The sequence below is a fragment of the Aquarana catesbeiana genome, linkage group LG09, assembly GCF_042186555.1.
Source record: "Aquarana catesbeiana isolate 2022-GZ linkage group LG09, ASM4218655v1, whole genome shotgun sequence".
NCBI classification, from domain to species: Eukaryota; Metazoa; Chordata; class Amphibia; order Anura; family Ranidae; genus Aquarana; species Aquarana catesbeiana.
In genome coordinates this window covers 55,653,529-55,669,284 of record NC_133332.1, presented here as the reverse complement: position 1 = coordinate 55,669,284, position 15,756 = coordinate 55,653,529, and the positions used below count along the sequence as shown (strand labels likewise).

The 15,756-nt window shown below is 42.9% G+C and overlaps 1 protein-coding gene across 1 annotated transcript in view; it reads right to left on the bottom strand.

The window, feature by feature from the left end:
- Positions 1 to 345: 345 nt before the first annotated feature.
- RAB4B (RAB4B, member RAS oncogene family) overlaps positions 346 to 15,756 on the bottom strand; it is a 56,073-nt gene continuing 40,662 nt past the window's right edge. Inside the window, exons 6-8 of the mRNA XM_073598547.1 lie at positions 8,873 to 8,968; positions 3,999 to 4,126; positions 346 to 2,648 (exon numbers count right to left, since the gene is read on the bottom strand). Coding sequence (XP_073454648.1) covers positions 4,011 to 4,126; positions 8,873 to 8,968 — 212 coding nt within the window. The 3' untranslated portion in view covers positions 346 to 2,648; positions 3,999 to 4,010. The remainder of the gene's footprint in view (positions 2,649 to 3,998; positions 4,127 to 8,872; positions 8,969 to 15,756) is intronic.

The following is a 15,756-nucleotide window of genomic DNA, read 5'->3' as shown; positions in this document are numbered from 1 at the left end:
ATTATTGTGCTTAGATAAACCTTTTGTCGGCACGTGGAAGCTACATGGCTTTGTTAACCCCTTCCTGCCCAACCTTTAATGTAAAGGATAGACCATCACTGGATGGGAAGGATCGGCAATCATGTGACAACTGTGATCAGCTGTCACAGTGGTCACGTGATCGGGAGTCAGCCTCGACAGCTCTGTGCTGCGCACTCTCAGCACAGGAACGTCAGCTGCCCAGGGATGCATATATGTGTGTGTGTGTGTGTGCTAAAGTCCACCCTTTTGCCACCGCAGGTCAGCAACCGGTTAGGATTATTAGCCATATATGGCATTTTGTCTACAAATCAAATGAAATATTGATAAATATTACATATAGATTTTATTTAATATTGTATTTATAACACACAAATACAATTATAACAGTATTGTTTTCTCTTCCTTCCATTTCAGGCATCATTACAGAGAACGTCGATGACAAGTGTGATCAGGCCAGTTTTTTCTACCGTCAATTATAAAGAAAAAAAAAAATACAACGGCGGAGGTTTATTGATAATAAAAAAAAATATTACCAGTTTGACTTTTTTTAATCTAACTGGGGCCCTTGATTAAGTTGCATTGAGTTATCCAAACGCCTGCAAGTCCAAAGGTTTAGCAGGACTTGGAGCTGAAACCAAAAGTCGCTCTGGGGCGCCATCTGAAGGAGAAATCTGGTACCAATTGTCTATACCTAAAGTGGTAGTAAATCCAGATAAAAAAAAAAAAAAAATAAAAAAAAATCTCCAGGCCCCCTGCAAGGTAATTGCATACTAGCCCATTATGAAGCACTTAATTGTAAAACAAAGCCAGCCCCTCCAGCGGCGCCCTGTCACCGCTGACAGGGCTTCCATCCTTACCCAGTCTTCCTTCCGGGTTCACGGGCTCTGGCTGTTTGAATGGGAGCTATGATCATGGCACATTGCTCTGAAGGGACAATATACTGAGTATGCCGTCCCTTCAGATCGCATTATGCCGTTGCTCACCAGCTGCAAAACGTGAATATATCCCTAACAGTGCACGTTAAGGAGATCCTCGTTTTACCTACAAGTAAGCTTCATTATAAACTAGCCAGTAGGTAATAAGTTGCAAAGTGAAGTTTACTACTGCTTTAAATCTGCAGGGAGCTATAAACAACTGTAGGACAAGAGTCTTGCAACTGTTCACAACAGGGTTGCAATGAGTGAGGACCCCTTTAGGTTACTGTATGGAAGGGTATCATTCAAATAGGTTTCCAATTAAACTGATATTTAACTTAGGAGGAAACTGAATAAATATGTGGAAGCTGCCACTGCCAAAACATATCCGTAGATGCAAGCTCCAGGTCTATCCTTATTCTCGCTTCACTACTTAATGTATATCTTTCCTTTGGTTAAACGCTATAAAATTGAAATGAAATACATGGAAAGCAGACACCCTCTGGGGTCTATATATATAACCTTCAAGCTCTACTCCTAAAACCCAAGCTGCTCCTATATGCAAATACTGCCTTGGAATCAAGGGTTGGCCTGTCCCCTCCTAGGTCAAGCATGGTCAGGCTTGCTGCATGCTTGTTCTTGCCAGTGGTTTTACTAAATGGTGAACCTGAGAAGACAGCCCTGAAGCATGCACCTTCAATAGCAGCTCCCCTACTTGTTTCTTGACAGGTCTCTTTTAAAACGCATGATAAAAAAAAAAAAAAAAAAAAAAAAAAAAAAAAAAAAAAAACAAAAAAAGAAAAGTAAAGCAACATTTTCCTGTTCATCAAACAAGATAATTAAGACAGACACAAAACACATACATATATATATGGCAGACATGTACATAGAAATACGGTTTCCAGCCATAGTGATGTATAGAGCAGGACAGAGCACAGAAGGCCAATGTGTCCTGTAGAGCCTCAGAATCAAAATTATGGCAACTGAATATGGCGGCAGAGGAGAACGTCAGCTCTGCCAAGCAGCAAAGCGTTATGGGACGTGGATAATACGCAGCACATAAGCACTGGAGGCATGAAGTGGGCAGCTGTCTGCCATGGATGGACTGGGGCTCAGGACCTGTTCTTTATTCTTAATACATAAGCTCAGATTCTTCTCAGGAGAGGTGAGGACTTCAGTGGTCAGATTTTTGGCTGTACCGCCGATGTAAAGAAAAAGTCTTCAAACCGGTTTGCTCCATAAAAAGGTGCGTGCCACTGCTTAGGGCAACCCTTAGTTCCCAGCTTCTGATAAATTAAAAGCAAAAGTGATTTCACTACCAGCAAGTCCTCTCCGAGTAATCTCATTCCAGGTCACACCATCACCATCAGGCCTCAATGTCGCCTATGCCTGGCCTACTAAAGTCACTTGAAAAGGACTCACCGGCAGCACTGACTCTTCAGTACTTTCATGGAATGGAGGTAACAGGCTATGAGAGAAGCAGGGATGGGAGATTATTGAATATTACGGGTGCGTTGAGAGCCGTATCAGGAGCCAGGCCGTCATGGGGGCTTCTAAACACAGATATACATATATAGAAAGAGAGGAGACAGTTGGGATAGCCTTCATGTAGATTAAGTGCAATATTTCAGGGAAACGTGCAGTCTAGTCCGGGGGGGGAGGGCATGACGAAAAGTGCATCGCCGTCTGAACAGTAGATTCACAGGAATATTTCTGGGGGAAAAAAAAAAAAAAAAAAGTAGGAAATTATCAGCAGGAAAAAAGGGAATACAATAAAATAATGGATCTAAAGTAAGCAACACCTCTATGTATCCCCAGATAAAACAATTAAGTCTACAACTCATAAAAACAGATCACAGACTTCCATCTCCTACAGCCCCAGTAGCCAAAAAAAAAAAAAAAAAAAAAAAAAAAAAGTTTTGAAGTGTTACTAAACCCAGGCCCCTGCATTTACTATATCTGGTCTCACATAGTACACAAACATATAAATTCAATTAATTTAGTAAATATAAACTGCTAAATACCTTCTCGACAGCAGTATACAGCAGTCTTATGATGTCAATCAGTGTCTGGTTAAAGCTTGTAATGCCGCGTACACACGACCGGACTTTCCGGCAGAAAAGGTCAGACAGAACTAATCCGTCGGACATTCCAATCATGTGTGGGCTTCATCAGACCTTTTCTGTCGAAAAATCTGACGGACCTTAGAAATAGAACGTTTCAAATCCTTCCGACGGACTCGATTCCTATCGAAAAAAAACGTTTGTCTGTATGCTAGACCGACGGACCAAAAACAACGCAAGGGCAGCTATTGGCTACTGAACTTCCTTTCCTAGTCTGGTCGTACGTCATCACGTTCGAAATGATCGGACTCCATCGAAAAGTTCAGAATTCAGTCCGACGAGAAGTCCGCTTGTGTGTACGCGGCATTAAAGTTCATTCTACTCTGACTGTCCTACGAGGCTGCAGGACCCTGACCCTCTAGACAGTGCTAATTGGCCCTGTGATGATCACATCCACTCTCCCCAAAAAATTAAAAAAACTCTTTAGCAATACACACCAAACTGAGCATGTGCAGAGTGCCTCACAAGGCTCTATTCTATCTGGAGATGGTTTGGGGACTGTGGGAGGTGGTCTGAGCTCAGCAATGCTGCAACAGAGGAGATCGTGGACCACACAACCACACGTGTGCGGTTGAAAGCTCATTCCTGTGAGAAGTAACAGTTGGAGTGTCTTAGCAACAAAGCGGGACAGAATAATGCCATTTCTGGGAGGTATGTAAATGGCCTACAACTAAGGGGCATCATCCAACTTTAGTAAGAGCCGCTCAGTTTGTTTTTATCTACAGGCACTCCTCAACTGCATGGGCAGTTTTTTTGGAAAATGTGAACTAACCCCTTTAACCTTTTCATAACTTGTTTCATTTATAAACAATAAAAGTGAAGCAAAAAGGTTAAAACCTGAAAGAATATAGAATAACACTGAACAAACTTGCCTGGTCCCCCTAGTGGGACTGTGTGCCCAGAATGTCAACCCGCCTATACTGAAGGGGTTAAAGTTTACCTCTCTTGCTGCTTAACAGTTGCACTGCTGTCTGTTTTGCAGCTGCGTCCCATGCATGTGCTTTGCGTGCCGTGGCGAGGCTTCTCCATACTGGATCCCAGATCCCATCCTCTCTGGATCAAGCTCTCCTGAAAAATAAGAGAGATGTAAAAGGAATGAATAGTTATTTTTAAACTGTTTGTAACCCTAAAAAGAAAAAAAAAAAAATCAGTTCCTTTAAAGCATGAACAGCAGTGTAAGAAAAGGTATTTAGGATTATAATAAAGATTAAAAAAAAGACAGTACTTTAGAACTTCATAAAACAGAGAGAATACAAGTAAAGGCGTAATGTGACTTAACTACTTTAATGTTTTCAGATGTAAAAGTTCTGTTCTGAGCGGCTTCCCCTTTGTATAGTACCCACACAGGGTCACTCACTCGGCACTGCCACCATTCACAGAATGTCTTGTATTTTTATTTATTGAATACAAGGCCTTCTCCGATAGGACAAGCAGTGATGACAATCTTCACCTCATCCAATCAGAGAATGCCCCGTTATTGTCAGCTTCCCCAGTGGCACATCAGATATGAGATATGCATACTTACTGTACATGGGTCTAAGCTGAAGTACGCAAAAAAGATCATACCCGGAGTTCAGCTTTAATGTTTTATAAAACGTAATTTCATCATTTATTGTGCAATATAATAGATGCGTGGGGCAGCCATTTTTCCGACTTCATAGGCAAAATCAAGTGCACTGAGCACCCCCTCCTGAGGATAATCTACAAATCTTTACTTTTAATAAAATAAAAAAATTATGGCAAAACAAAAAAACAAAAAAAAAACCACTTTAAAATGTGAGTCATGGCAGAAATTAAAATAAATATTTGTTTAGCTATGCATATAAAAGAGATCAGGCAGAGAGTAAACTTGTTTTAAGGTGTTTTAATTTTTTAAAAAACTCGTCATGATATTAAACTTGTAATTTTATTAAAATTGTAATATTTGAATTTTCCATCACTTTCTGTCACGGCGATATTGGTAACCTGGACAAATACAAAGTGTGACTGTCCCCAGCAGGGACACGGACACCAAACAAAACTGAAATAGGGTTTTTTTTTTAGCTCTAATATACAAAAAACAAAATGTTTTGGTCCCACATACACTTTAACCACTTGACCTCCGGAAGATTTACCCCCCTTCACGATCAGGCCATTTTTTGCTATATGGCATTGCGTTACTTTAACTTACAATTACGCGGTCATACAGCACTGTACATAAATTACATTTATTTATTTTTTTCCCCCACAGAGCTTTTTTATGGTGGTATTTGATCACCGCTGTTTTTAAAAATTTTTTTTGCTCTATAAAACAAAAACAAGCTGTCAATTTTTTGAAAATATATTTTTTTTACTTTCTGCTATAAAACATATCCAATAAAAAAAAAAAAAAAAATTGTAAAAATCTAATTTCTTTATAAATTTAGGCTAGAGATCGGCAACCTACGGCCCATGGGCCTCCACCACTAAATGTCCAGCCCATCAGTACACATGATGAATTCACATGCACCCGACCCGCTGACATTTTAACCCCTTACGGCAGTCGGCTTTCTTGGGATAACAACCAATTCAGCCACGAAGACGCTCAGCTGTTATCCCAAGCAGCGGGAGGGGACCCCTCACCCTCTCTCCGCAGCTCGCCCGGGCTCTCCTGTCCCACTGGGAGGCCCGAGCAACCAGCCGGCACGCCGATGCTGCCTGGCCGGAGACCCCCGATCCCTCCATAAAGAGTACCTGTCACTGCCTATTACTGTCACAAGGGAGGTTTACATTCCTTCTGACAGCAATAAAAGTAATCAGAATTTTTTTTTTTCTAAAGGGACAGTGTAAAAATAGAAAAAATGAATTACAATAATAAAAAAAAAAAAAAAAAGTAAAGTGCCCCATATCCCTCCGTGCTTGCATGCAGAAGCGAACACATATGTAAACAGTGTTCAAACCACTCTTGAGGAGGTATCGCCGCGATTGTTAGAGTGAGAGCAATAATTCTAACACAAGTCCTCCGCTGTAACTCTAAACTGGTAACCTGTAGAAAATTTTAAATCGTCGCCTATGGAGATTTTTAAGTACCGTCGTTTGTCACCATTCCACAAGTGTAAAGAATTGGCTGTGTAATATGCAGGGGGGCTGTGTAATGTAAAGAGGTTCAGAGGTACGGGGTCTATGTAATGTTATGGGGTTCAGAGGTGGGGGCTGTGTACTGTAAAGGGGTCCAGAGATGCAGGACTATGTAATGTAAAAGGGTCCAGAGATGCAGAGGCTGTATAATGTAAAGGGGTCCAGATTGTTATCTTCATTTATTAGCAGGTGAATGTGGCCCTTGGCGCACTCACATACATTGAATCTGGCCCTTACGTGGAAAAGGTTGCTGACCCCTGATTTGGGCCAATATGTATTTTGCTACATGGTTATTGGTAAAAAAAAAATCCCAATAAGTGTATAGCGATTGGTTTGTGCAAAAGTTATAGTGTCTACAAACTATGGGATATAGACTGGAATTTGATTTATTTTTTTATACTAGTAATGGCGGTGATCAGCGACATATATCGGGACTGCGATATTGTGACAGACAATCTGACACTAACTGAAACTTTTGACACTTAGTGGGAACCAGTGCTAAAATATACACTGTCACTGTACTAATGACTGACTGGGAAGGGGTTAAACATCTAGGGTGATCAAAGGGTTAACGGTGTGCCTAGCCAGTGTTTTTGCATTTACAATGTGGTGCTTTAACTAAGGGATGTGCTGGAGTTTATTCCCTTTTGCAGGGAAACAAAATCCAGCACATTCTCGCTGACAGGACAGAGCTCTGCCATGTTTATACAGGCAGAGCTCTGTTCTGTTTTTCTGCTCGACGATCAGCTGGTGCCAGCGGACATCCATTGGCCAGTACCTGCTGATCAGCTTGTGCTGTGACTAGTCACAGCAAAAGCAGCGTGCCAGTGGCACGCATACACGCCCCCAAACCCGGAAATGCCAGATCACATACTAGGTATGAGAGGAGAGCCACTCGCTAATCAGCGGGTACCAGCGGACATTCAGTGGCCAGCACCCACTCATTGGCTTGTGCTGTGACTAATCACAGCACAGGTGGTGCGTGCGCCCCCAACCCAGAAAAGCAGAATTACTAATATCTACGCGATTATGCGCAGCCAGCCCGCACTGTCCCAATAGATGTACAGCATGCTGTCAGCAAGTAGTAAACCCTTTAAAAAGTTCTCAATGACTTGGGGGGGGGGGGGATTTTGGGGGCGCAGGAAGGATCGACAATCATGTGACCACTGTGATTGGCCATCACAGTGGTCATGTGATCAGGAGTCAGTCCCGTTAGCTACCGATCAATAGTAAGAACTTAGAGCTGTCAAAAACAGTTCAGTCTCTATGTTGGGAGTGCGCAGCGAGTGTGTTCTCAGTACAGAAACATCAGCCACCTAGTGTCAGATATGTACGACGGCAAAAGAGTGGATTTTAACACCCACACGCTGCACATATCCGCTACTGGGCGGCTGAGGTTTCTGTGCCGAGAGCGTACCCACAGCACAGAGACCGAGCAGTGCGTTGGCGTAAAAGCCCACTCTTTTGCCACCACACAGAAGTGTTACATGGGTGGCAACAGGTCACACAGATGTACTGTTAACCACTTAAAGACCGAGCCTTTTTTGAGATGTGTTGTTTAAAAGTGAACATTTTTTTTTTGCTAGAAAATTACTTAGAATCCCCAAATACGTTGCAATACTTTCTGTCACACCGTATTTGCGCGGCGGTCTTACAAGCGCACTTTTTTTGGAAAAAAATACACTTTTTTTTAATAAAAAAAAAAAACACAAAACAGTAAAGTTAGCCCAATTTTTTTTATATTGTGAAAGATAATATTACGCTGAGTAAATTGATACCCAACATGTCACGCTTCAAAATTGCGCCCGTTCGTGGAATGGCGACAAACTTTTACCCTTAAAAATCTCCATAGGCGACATTTAAAAAATTCTACAGGTTGCATGTTTTAAGTTACAGGGCGGTCTAGGGCTAGAATTATTGCTCTCGCTCTACTGATTGCGCCACTACCTTACATGTGTGGTTTGAACACCGCTTTTATATGCGGGCGCTACTCACGTATGCGTTCGCTTCTGCGCACAAGCTCGGCAGGACGGGGAGCGTTTAAAACATTTTTTTCCCTCTTATTTATGTCACCCTTTATTTTTACACTGTTTAAAAAAAAAAAAAAAATTGTGTCATTTTTACTCCTATTACAAGGAATGTAAACATCTCTAAACATCCCTTGTAATAGAAAAAAAAGCATGACAGGACCTCTTAAATATGAGATCTGGGGTCAAAAAGATCTCAGATTTACACTAAAACGCAATAAAAATAAATAATAATAAAAAAATAATAATAATAAAATGGCCCTTTAAGAGCTATGGGCGGATGTGACGTTTTGACGTCGCTTCCGCCCTGCAATGTTATGGAGACGGGTGGGGGCCATCTTTCACTCACCATCCGATCGCCTCTGCCGACGGCTCTGGGAATCGGCGGAGGGCACCGGAGCACGGTGGGAGCCCCTCTCCCGCCGCCGATAAAAGTGATCTCGCGGCGAATCTGCCGCAGAGACCACTCTTATCGGAAAGCGGAAGAGGAACCGAAGAGGATTATGGCAGCTGGCTGCTGCCATAACGATATTCCTCTTCAAACTTGGGATGTATATTGGCGTGCGGCGGTCCGGAAGTGGTTAATTACAGCACTGCTGTTTGGTAAACGATCAGCTTTAGGGCCCAACTCCAGCTTATAATAAAGTGGACTTGGGATTGAAATAGAATTGCATGTACAGCCGACTCTTACCTGAGTCAATTTTATTTAATATCGTTCGGGCACATTTTAAGAAAGCTTCTTCCACGTTCTCTCCAGTCAGAGCACTGGTTTCCAAAAACATCAGCTCTAGAGGGAATAAAGCAATATATGTATCAGTAAAGTTTATAACGCAATAACTGCAGCATGCTTAAAGTAGAACTAAAGGCCAAACTTTTTTTTTTTTTGTTCTGGATAGAGTAGGGAAGAATTAGAACCCCTGTCAGTTTTTATTGCCTTGTTAGAAAAATTCATCTGCTTACCGTTATTATCCAAATTTAGGGGTGACACCAGAAAACGAATAGAGGGGAAATCTTCCAATGTTCCACTGGGGACACTAGTTCTGGTGACACCCCTGGATTCCCTCACTTCCTGTTTTGACTATAGGACAGAAAGTGAAGGGAAATCTCCCCAATGGGACACAGACCGTTCAAAAAACAAAAAAAACAAAAAAAAAAAAAAAAAAACACACCTTTCTGGGGTCCTAACCCTCTAATAAAAAAAAAAAAAAAGTTTTATGTTTAGTTACACTTTTAAACAAATGCCCAACTGCACCCGTCAGTTACTAATTACTTATAAATACCTTTCTTCATTAATGTATCCATCAAAACAAACCAAGATCAATAAAGTAAACCTGTCAGGAAAGACATATGGGGGCTGCTATTGTTGACAGTAATGCAACAATACTGTCTATTTTAATTGGCGAGTACAAGTATCAATACTTTTGGCCAATACCAAGTACTAATACTTCGAGGTGCAACTTGCATCCATACAAAATGAATGAGAAAAAAAATGAATGAATGTGCAAAAAATGAGCACTGCAAAGATTTGCATGCGATTTGAACAGGAATGCAATGCGATTCCTGTCCAAATTGCATGTGGTTTCCCCACTGCTCCTGTGTGAACCCAGGCTTGTCATAGGGATTGCAGCCTGGGTTCACACAAGAGCGGTGCGGGAAACGCCATGCAATTCGGACAAGAATCGCACCGCATTCCTGTTCAAATCGCATGCGATTCTTTGCAATGTGATTTGCGCTCATTCATTTTGTATGGACACAAATCGCACTGCAAAGTATTGGCAAGTACTTGACCAAAAGTATTGGTACACGTCAGTATTCATTTTGTTTGGCTGCAAATTCGCAATGTATCGGTAGCATTTTCACCAGTAATCATGAAGATATTCGGTACCAGCACTGATACTGGTATCAGTGCATCCCTAATAGTCGATATTCTTTTGCTAGTTGTTTGGCGGTTATACTGACCCTCTGGTTTCTGCACTTTTTAGGTTAATGACCTGTTTGTTTCCGGTCAGTGACTATAACCTCTGAAACCAAGCAACCAGCAACAGCAGTCCTCATGTTTCTCTCAGGTTATATTTAAAGCGGAGTTCCAGGAAAAAAGATAAATCTGTCTCAAACAATTGACTAGTTTTTGGATATTTTTGTTTTTTTGGTACCTTTTTTGCATTTTTTTCTTCAGGACTTCTGTCCTATGTCGCCACGGCAAGGTACGTCACTTCCACAGTTGCATCCAGCCCTCCTCCCTCCCCCACTGCCTTCTGGGACTGGTGTATGTGTGCCCCAGAGAATGACAGGACCATTCAGAATGCAAAGCACAGTAGGAAACCGGCTGCGAAGCCTGAATTCTTCTGCTTCACTGCTGGTGTTCTATCGAGAAAAGCGCCGCCCTGAAAAATGGCAAATGGCTCAGATGGGTCTGCGCATGCGCATTAACAAACATAACTCCAGCGGAAATGTTGATCAGCTGGCGTGACATCAGCATGCGCACTTCGTCGGAAGCATTACCTGACGTGATACAAACAGCAGAGGGAAAACGTACTCGTCAGATTCTGCCTAGCTGTTGCAGGGCAGGTTTTGCCTGTATTAAACACCGTGGTTTCTGTCTGTTGTGCAGCGGATTCAGTGTGATAAACGGCGTGTTTTGGCTGTGTCTAAGGGCGGGTTAAAACACACACAAAACCCACCCGGCTATAGCGAGGCAGAATCTGACAATTACATTCTCCCTCGGTGCTTAGCAGATCGTCGAATACTGCCTCCGATGATCTGCGCATGCGCTGTGTTGACGTCACGCCAGTTGATCAACATTTCAGCTGGAGTGACATTGGTTACTGCACATGCGCAGACCCATCGTAGGCATTTGTCAACGGGGGGTATTTCTCAATAGAACAACGGTTTCCCTTACTTACAATGCCGGTGTTCCGTCAGAATCGGCGACCCGTCAGATTAGCTAACAAAAGTGATGTGCCGTCAGCTGCGCTTGGGTTCCACCGCTACCAGGTTTGCTCATCTGACAGAACACCTGCAGTCTGAAGAAGGCAGGGGACATCTTACTACACCCAGTAACGTCTTGAACTTCACAGTCATTTTAGTAATAAAGAGAGCGTATAAAAAATATAGTATATTGACATCTGTGATGCTGTTTGAATGTTTAATTTTGAAAACCTAAAAGGTTTAGCACTAAGCAGTGCGGGGGGTGTACCAACATGGCCTCCACCACCTTTCTACTAATGGTGTCCAGCTTCTCAAAATGTAACATCAAAACAACATCACAGATGTCAATATACTATATTTCTATACGCTCACATTATTGCTAAAATGACTTAAATTTAAGACATAACTGGGTGTAGTAAGATGTCCCCTGCCTTCTTCTGACTGCAGGTGTTCTGTTGATGAGCCGATTAGGCTAACCTGGTAGCAGTGGAACGCATGCGCAGGTGATGATATGTCACTTCCCTTACCTAATCTGACGGGTCACCGATTCCGACAGAACGCCGGAGACTGCACCCGAAGCCGATGGACAGACAGATCGGCTTTGGGTGCCGACATCGCGGGCTCCCTGGACAGGCAAGTGTCCTATATTAAAAGTTAGCAGCTACAGCATTTGTAGCTGCTGACTTTTATTTATTTTTTCCCCAGGCTGGAACTCCGCTTTAAGAACTTGTATCGATGGCATCAATTTGATGTCAGTTTGAGACACTTAGAGCCTTCAGCATCAATGACAGGTGATTTGACTTGTGGTTGACCATTCAAATGTAAAACTGGTTTATAGCTAACAAAAGCTCCACAGCTCGAAGACACTGACTTGGAAAAAAGCCTAGATAACACAAACAGTCTCCCCCCAAAACATCAGATCGCTTAACACAATTATACATATTACATCGGGTATACTTAAAGTGATTGTAAAGTCTCATATTTTTTCCTATAAAACTAACAAACATGTCATACTTACCTGCTCTGTGTAGTGGTTTTGCACAGAGCAGCCCGGATCCTCCTCTTCTCAGGTCCCTCTTCTGTGATTCTGGCCCCTCCTTCCTGTTCAGTGCCCCCACAGCAAGCAGTTTACTATGGGGGCACCCGAGCCAAGTCACAGCTCCCTGTGTCCATTCAGACATGGAGCCCTGACCTGGCCCTGCCCCCTCTCTCTCCGGATTGGCTAGCTGACTGACTGATAGCAGTGGCAGCCAATTGCGCCGCTGCAGTGTCTCAGCCAATCAGAAAAGGGAGAATCTCAGACGGCTGAGACGCTCGTGGACACCGCTGGACAGAGAGGGACCTCGGGTGTTAGGGGGGCTGCTGTACACAGAAGGCTTTTTATCTTAACGCACAGAATGCATTAAGATTAAAAAAAAAAACCTTCTGCCTTTACAACTCCTTTAACGCCTGAGATAATTGCCCGTTATCAACCCACTCGTCGTCCGATGTGTCCGTTGTGTGCTTCTGCACCTGGCTCCATCATTTGTTATGGGCTTGCCCGATTATACAAACATTTTGGCTTCAGGTGATCCACTTTCTGCATGACAAAATGGGTTTGCCAATTGTCCTAGACCCCAAGCTATGTCTACTTGGCCTGCTTTTGGATCTGGATATTAACAAGTTCCTTGCTACTTTTTTGCTTGAAATGCTATTCCTGGCTAGAAAGACAGTGACTCGGAACTGGATGCAGGCAATGCTTCCCACGGTCCAGCGTTGGAAAATGGAGATAAAGGACACCCTCCTTTATAGAAAATTGATTTACACATAGAGGATGTCCACTCAAGTATACCAAGATATGGGACAGGTGGCTATCCGATGGAGAAACCTGCACCCAATTGATTGTTTATCATTAGTCAGTACTTAACTACATTTATACAATTAGTATGTTCTTATATCGCATAATATATGTGAACTCCACTGTAACATACAGTATCTCACAAAAGTGAGTACACCCCTCACATTTTTGTAAATATTTTATTATATCTCTTCATGTGACAACACTGAAGAAATGACACTTTGCTACAATGTAAAGTAGTGAGTGTACAGCTTGTATAACAGTGTAAATTTGCTGTCACCTCAAAATAACTCAACACACAGCCATTAATGTCTAAACCGCTGGCAACAAAAGTGAGTACACCCCTAAGTGAAAATCTCCAAATTGGGCCCAATTAGCCATTTTCCCTCCCCGGTGTCATGTGACTCCTTAGTGTTACAAGTCTCAGGTGTGAATAGGGAGGAGGTGTGTTAAAGTGGAGTTCCACCCAAAAGTGGAACTTCCACTCATCAGATTCCTCCCCCCCTCCGGTGACACAGTTGGCACCTTTCAGGGGGGAGGGGGGTACAGATACCTGTATATTACAGGTATCTGTACTCACTTCCGGCATAGATAGCCACAGAATCTGCGGTTATTTACGCCACTTCCTGCTCCCTCCCCGCTGCCTGCTGGGAAACACACGGGTTCCAGAGGCAGCAGGGACCATCCGTATTGCGCTGCGCGACTCGCGCATGCGCAGTAGGGAACCGGGAAGTGAAGCCGCACGGCTTCACTTCCTGATTCCCTTACCGAAGATGGAGGCGGCAGCACCCGAGGATGGAGAGACGGTTCGGCCTCGGGTGCCGACATCGCGGGCGCCCTGGACAGGTAAGTGTCCGTGTTTTAAAAGTCAGCAGCTGCAGTATTTGTAGCTGCTGACTTTTTTAAAAAAAAATTTCGGCGGCGCTCCGCTTTAAATTTGGTGTTATAGCTCTCAATCTCTCATACTGGTCACTGGAAGTTCAACATGACACCTCAAGGGAAAGAACTCTCTGAGGATCTGAAAAAAAAGAATTGTTGCTCTACATAAAGATGGCCTAGGCTATAAGAAGATTGCCAAGACCCTGAAACTGAACTGCAGCAAGGTGGCTAGATGAATTATGTAGCATTTACTTCCTGGAATTCATCTGCCCTTAGCTCAGGCATGTAGATGGGGGGGTATGCCTTGCAGATCCCCTGCTGATTGGAACAGAAGGCACCCATGTGGAAGGGCCCTAATAAAATTCCTGAAAGGTATGTTCTCACTACCAAATATACATACATTTTGTAGCGATGTGGTAACTCATGTCATGTTCTGTAAACGTCATTGATAAAATTCTTAGAAAGAAGGAACCTCTAATCAGTGTATTTGTTTTGGGTCAATGACTTATGCAACACAAAGGCCATTTACTGAATATTTAGCAGCATTTTCAGAAGGGGCGCACAAGTAGCAGTCAACTTGTTTATCTCTGAAAACCTTTCCGTTAATATTTACTCTTTTTTCATCTTTTTCCTTTCTGTGGCTATTATTTGATCCCTTTAGATGAGCATGACTGGCAGGCAGGGAAAGACAAGGAGTATGTCCTTCTAATGGGATGACTTGTTTATGTGAATGAGCCTTCAGCCATGGATATGTATTGCTCATATCAGATGATCAGGAAATAATGCTTCACACAGTACATATTGGAAGCTTTACTAGGGGGGGGGGGGGGGGGGGAGACGGACACAAATTCCTAAACAAGGTTCAGTTAACTCTGCGGCAAAGCCACTGCACCTCCCCCACACAACACTGTGCTAGTCTATGAATCAGAGTCATAAAATGTGTTTGAACACTGAGACATCTTACAGCTTTATTTCTCTAGAAATGAGAACAAGAAAGTGATTCATAGTTACATAGTAGGTGAGGTTGAAAAGAGACCATCAAGTCTAACCTATGAACCACTTGCCCTACCCCATTAGATTGTAAGCTCTTATGAGCGGCCCTCCTAAAGAAGTTGTAAAGGCAGGTGTTTTTTTTTTTTTTAATCTTAATGCATTCATTACTATACTTACCTGAGCCCCATCTCTGTCCACGAATCCCTCAGCCATCCGGGATCCTCCCTTCTGATTGGCTGAGACATAGCGGCGGTGCCATTGGCTCCCACGGCTGTCAAAGTCAGTTAGACAATCAAGGGAGAGAGTGGCAGGGCCGAACGGCAGCCCCGTGTCTCAATGGACACACGGAGCTGCAGCTCAGCTCAGGTGCCCCCATAGCAAGCTGCTTGCTCTGGGGCACTCAACAGAAGGGAGGGGCCAGGAGCATAGAAGAGAGACCTGAGAAGAGGAGGATCCGCTCTCTTCAAATCCACTGCAACAGAGGAAGGTAAGTATAATAGGTTTTTTTTTTGGTTTTTTAAACGAGACTTTTCAATACAAGAGGGTTAAAGTGATTGGATCCATATAAATCCTGTATAATAACCCACTGGTGCCCACCCAAAACTAAAAACAAAAAAATCTTAGATGTAGTAATCATTTAAAAGTATTATTTAACTTTCTTATTTACATACCAGGGAAGGCATCCTGTGTGATTATATTATATATCAGTATGTCTTTGTCCCCAATCACTCATTTTTGAATCCTGACAAACCAAACCCTTCACTTCCCTGAACTTTCAATAAAACGTCAAACAGTCAAATCCCCGACTTCTAGTGCCATTTATACATGTGTGACCAGCATTGAATTTAAAAGAGAAGTATGGGTTAGAAAAAAATAAACAATCATACTTACCTAGATGGCTGCAGCCCCGATCCCAGCTGCAGCTGTCTCCCGCCGCC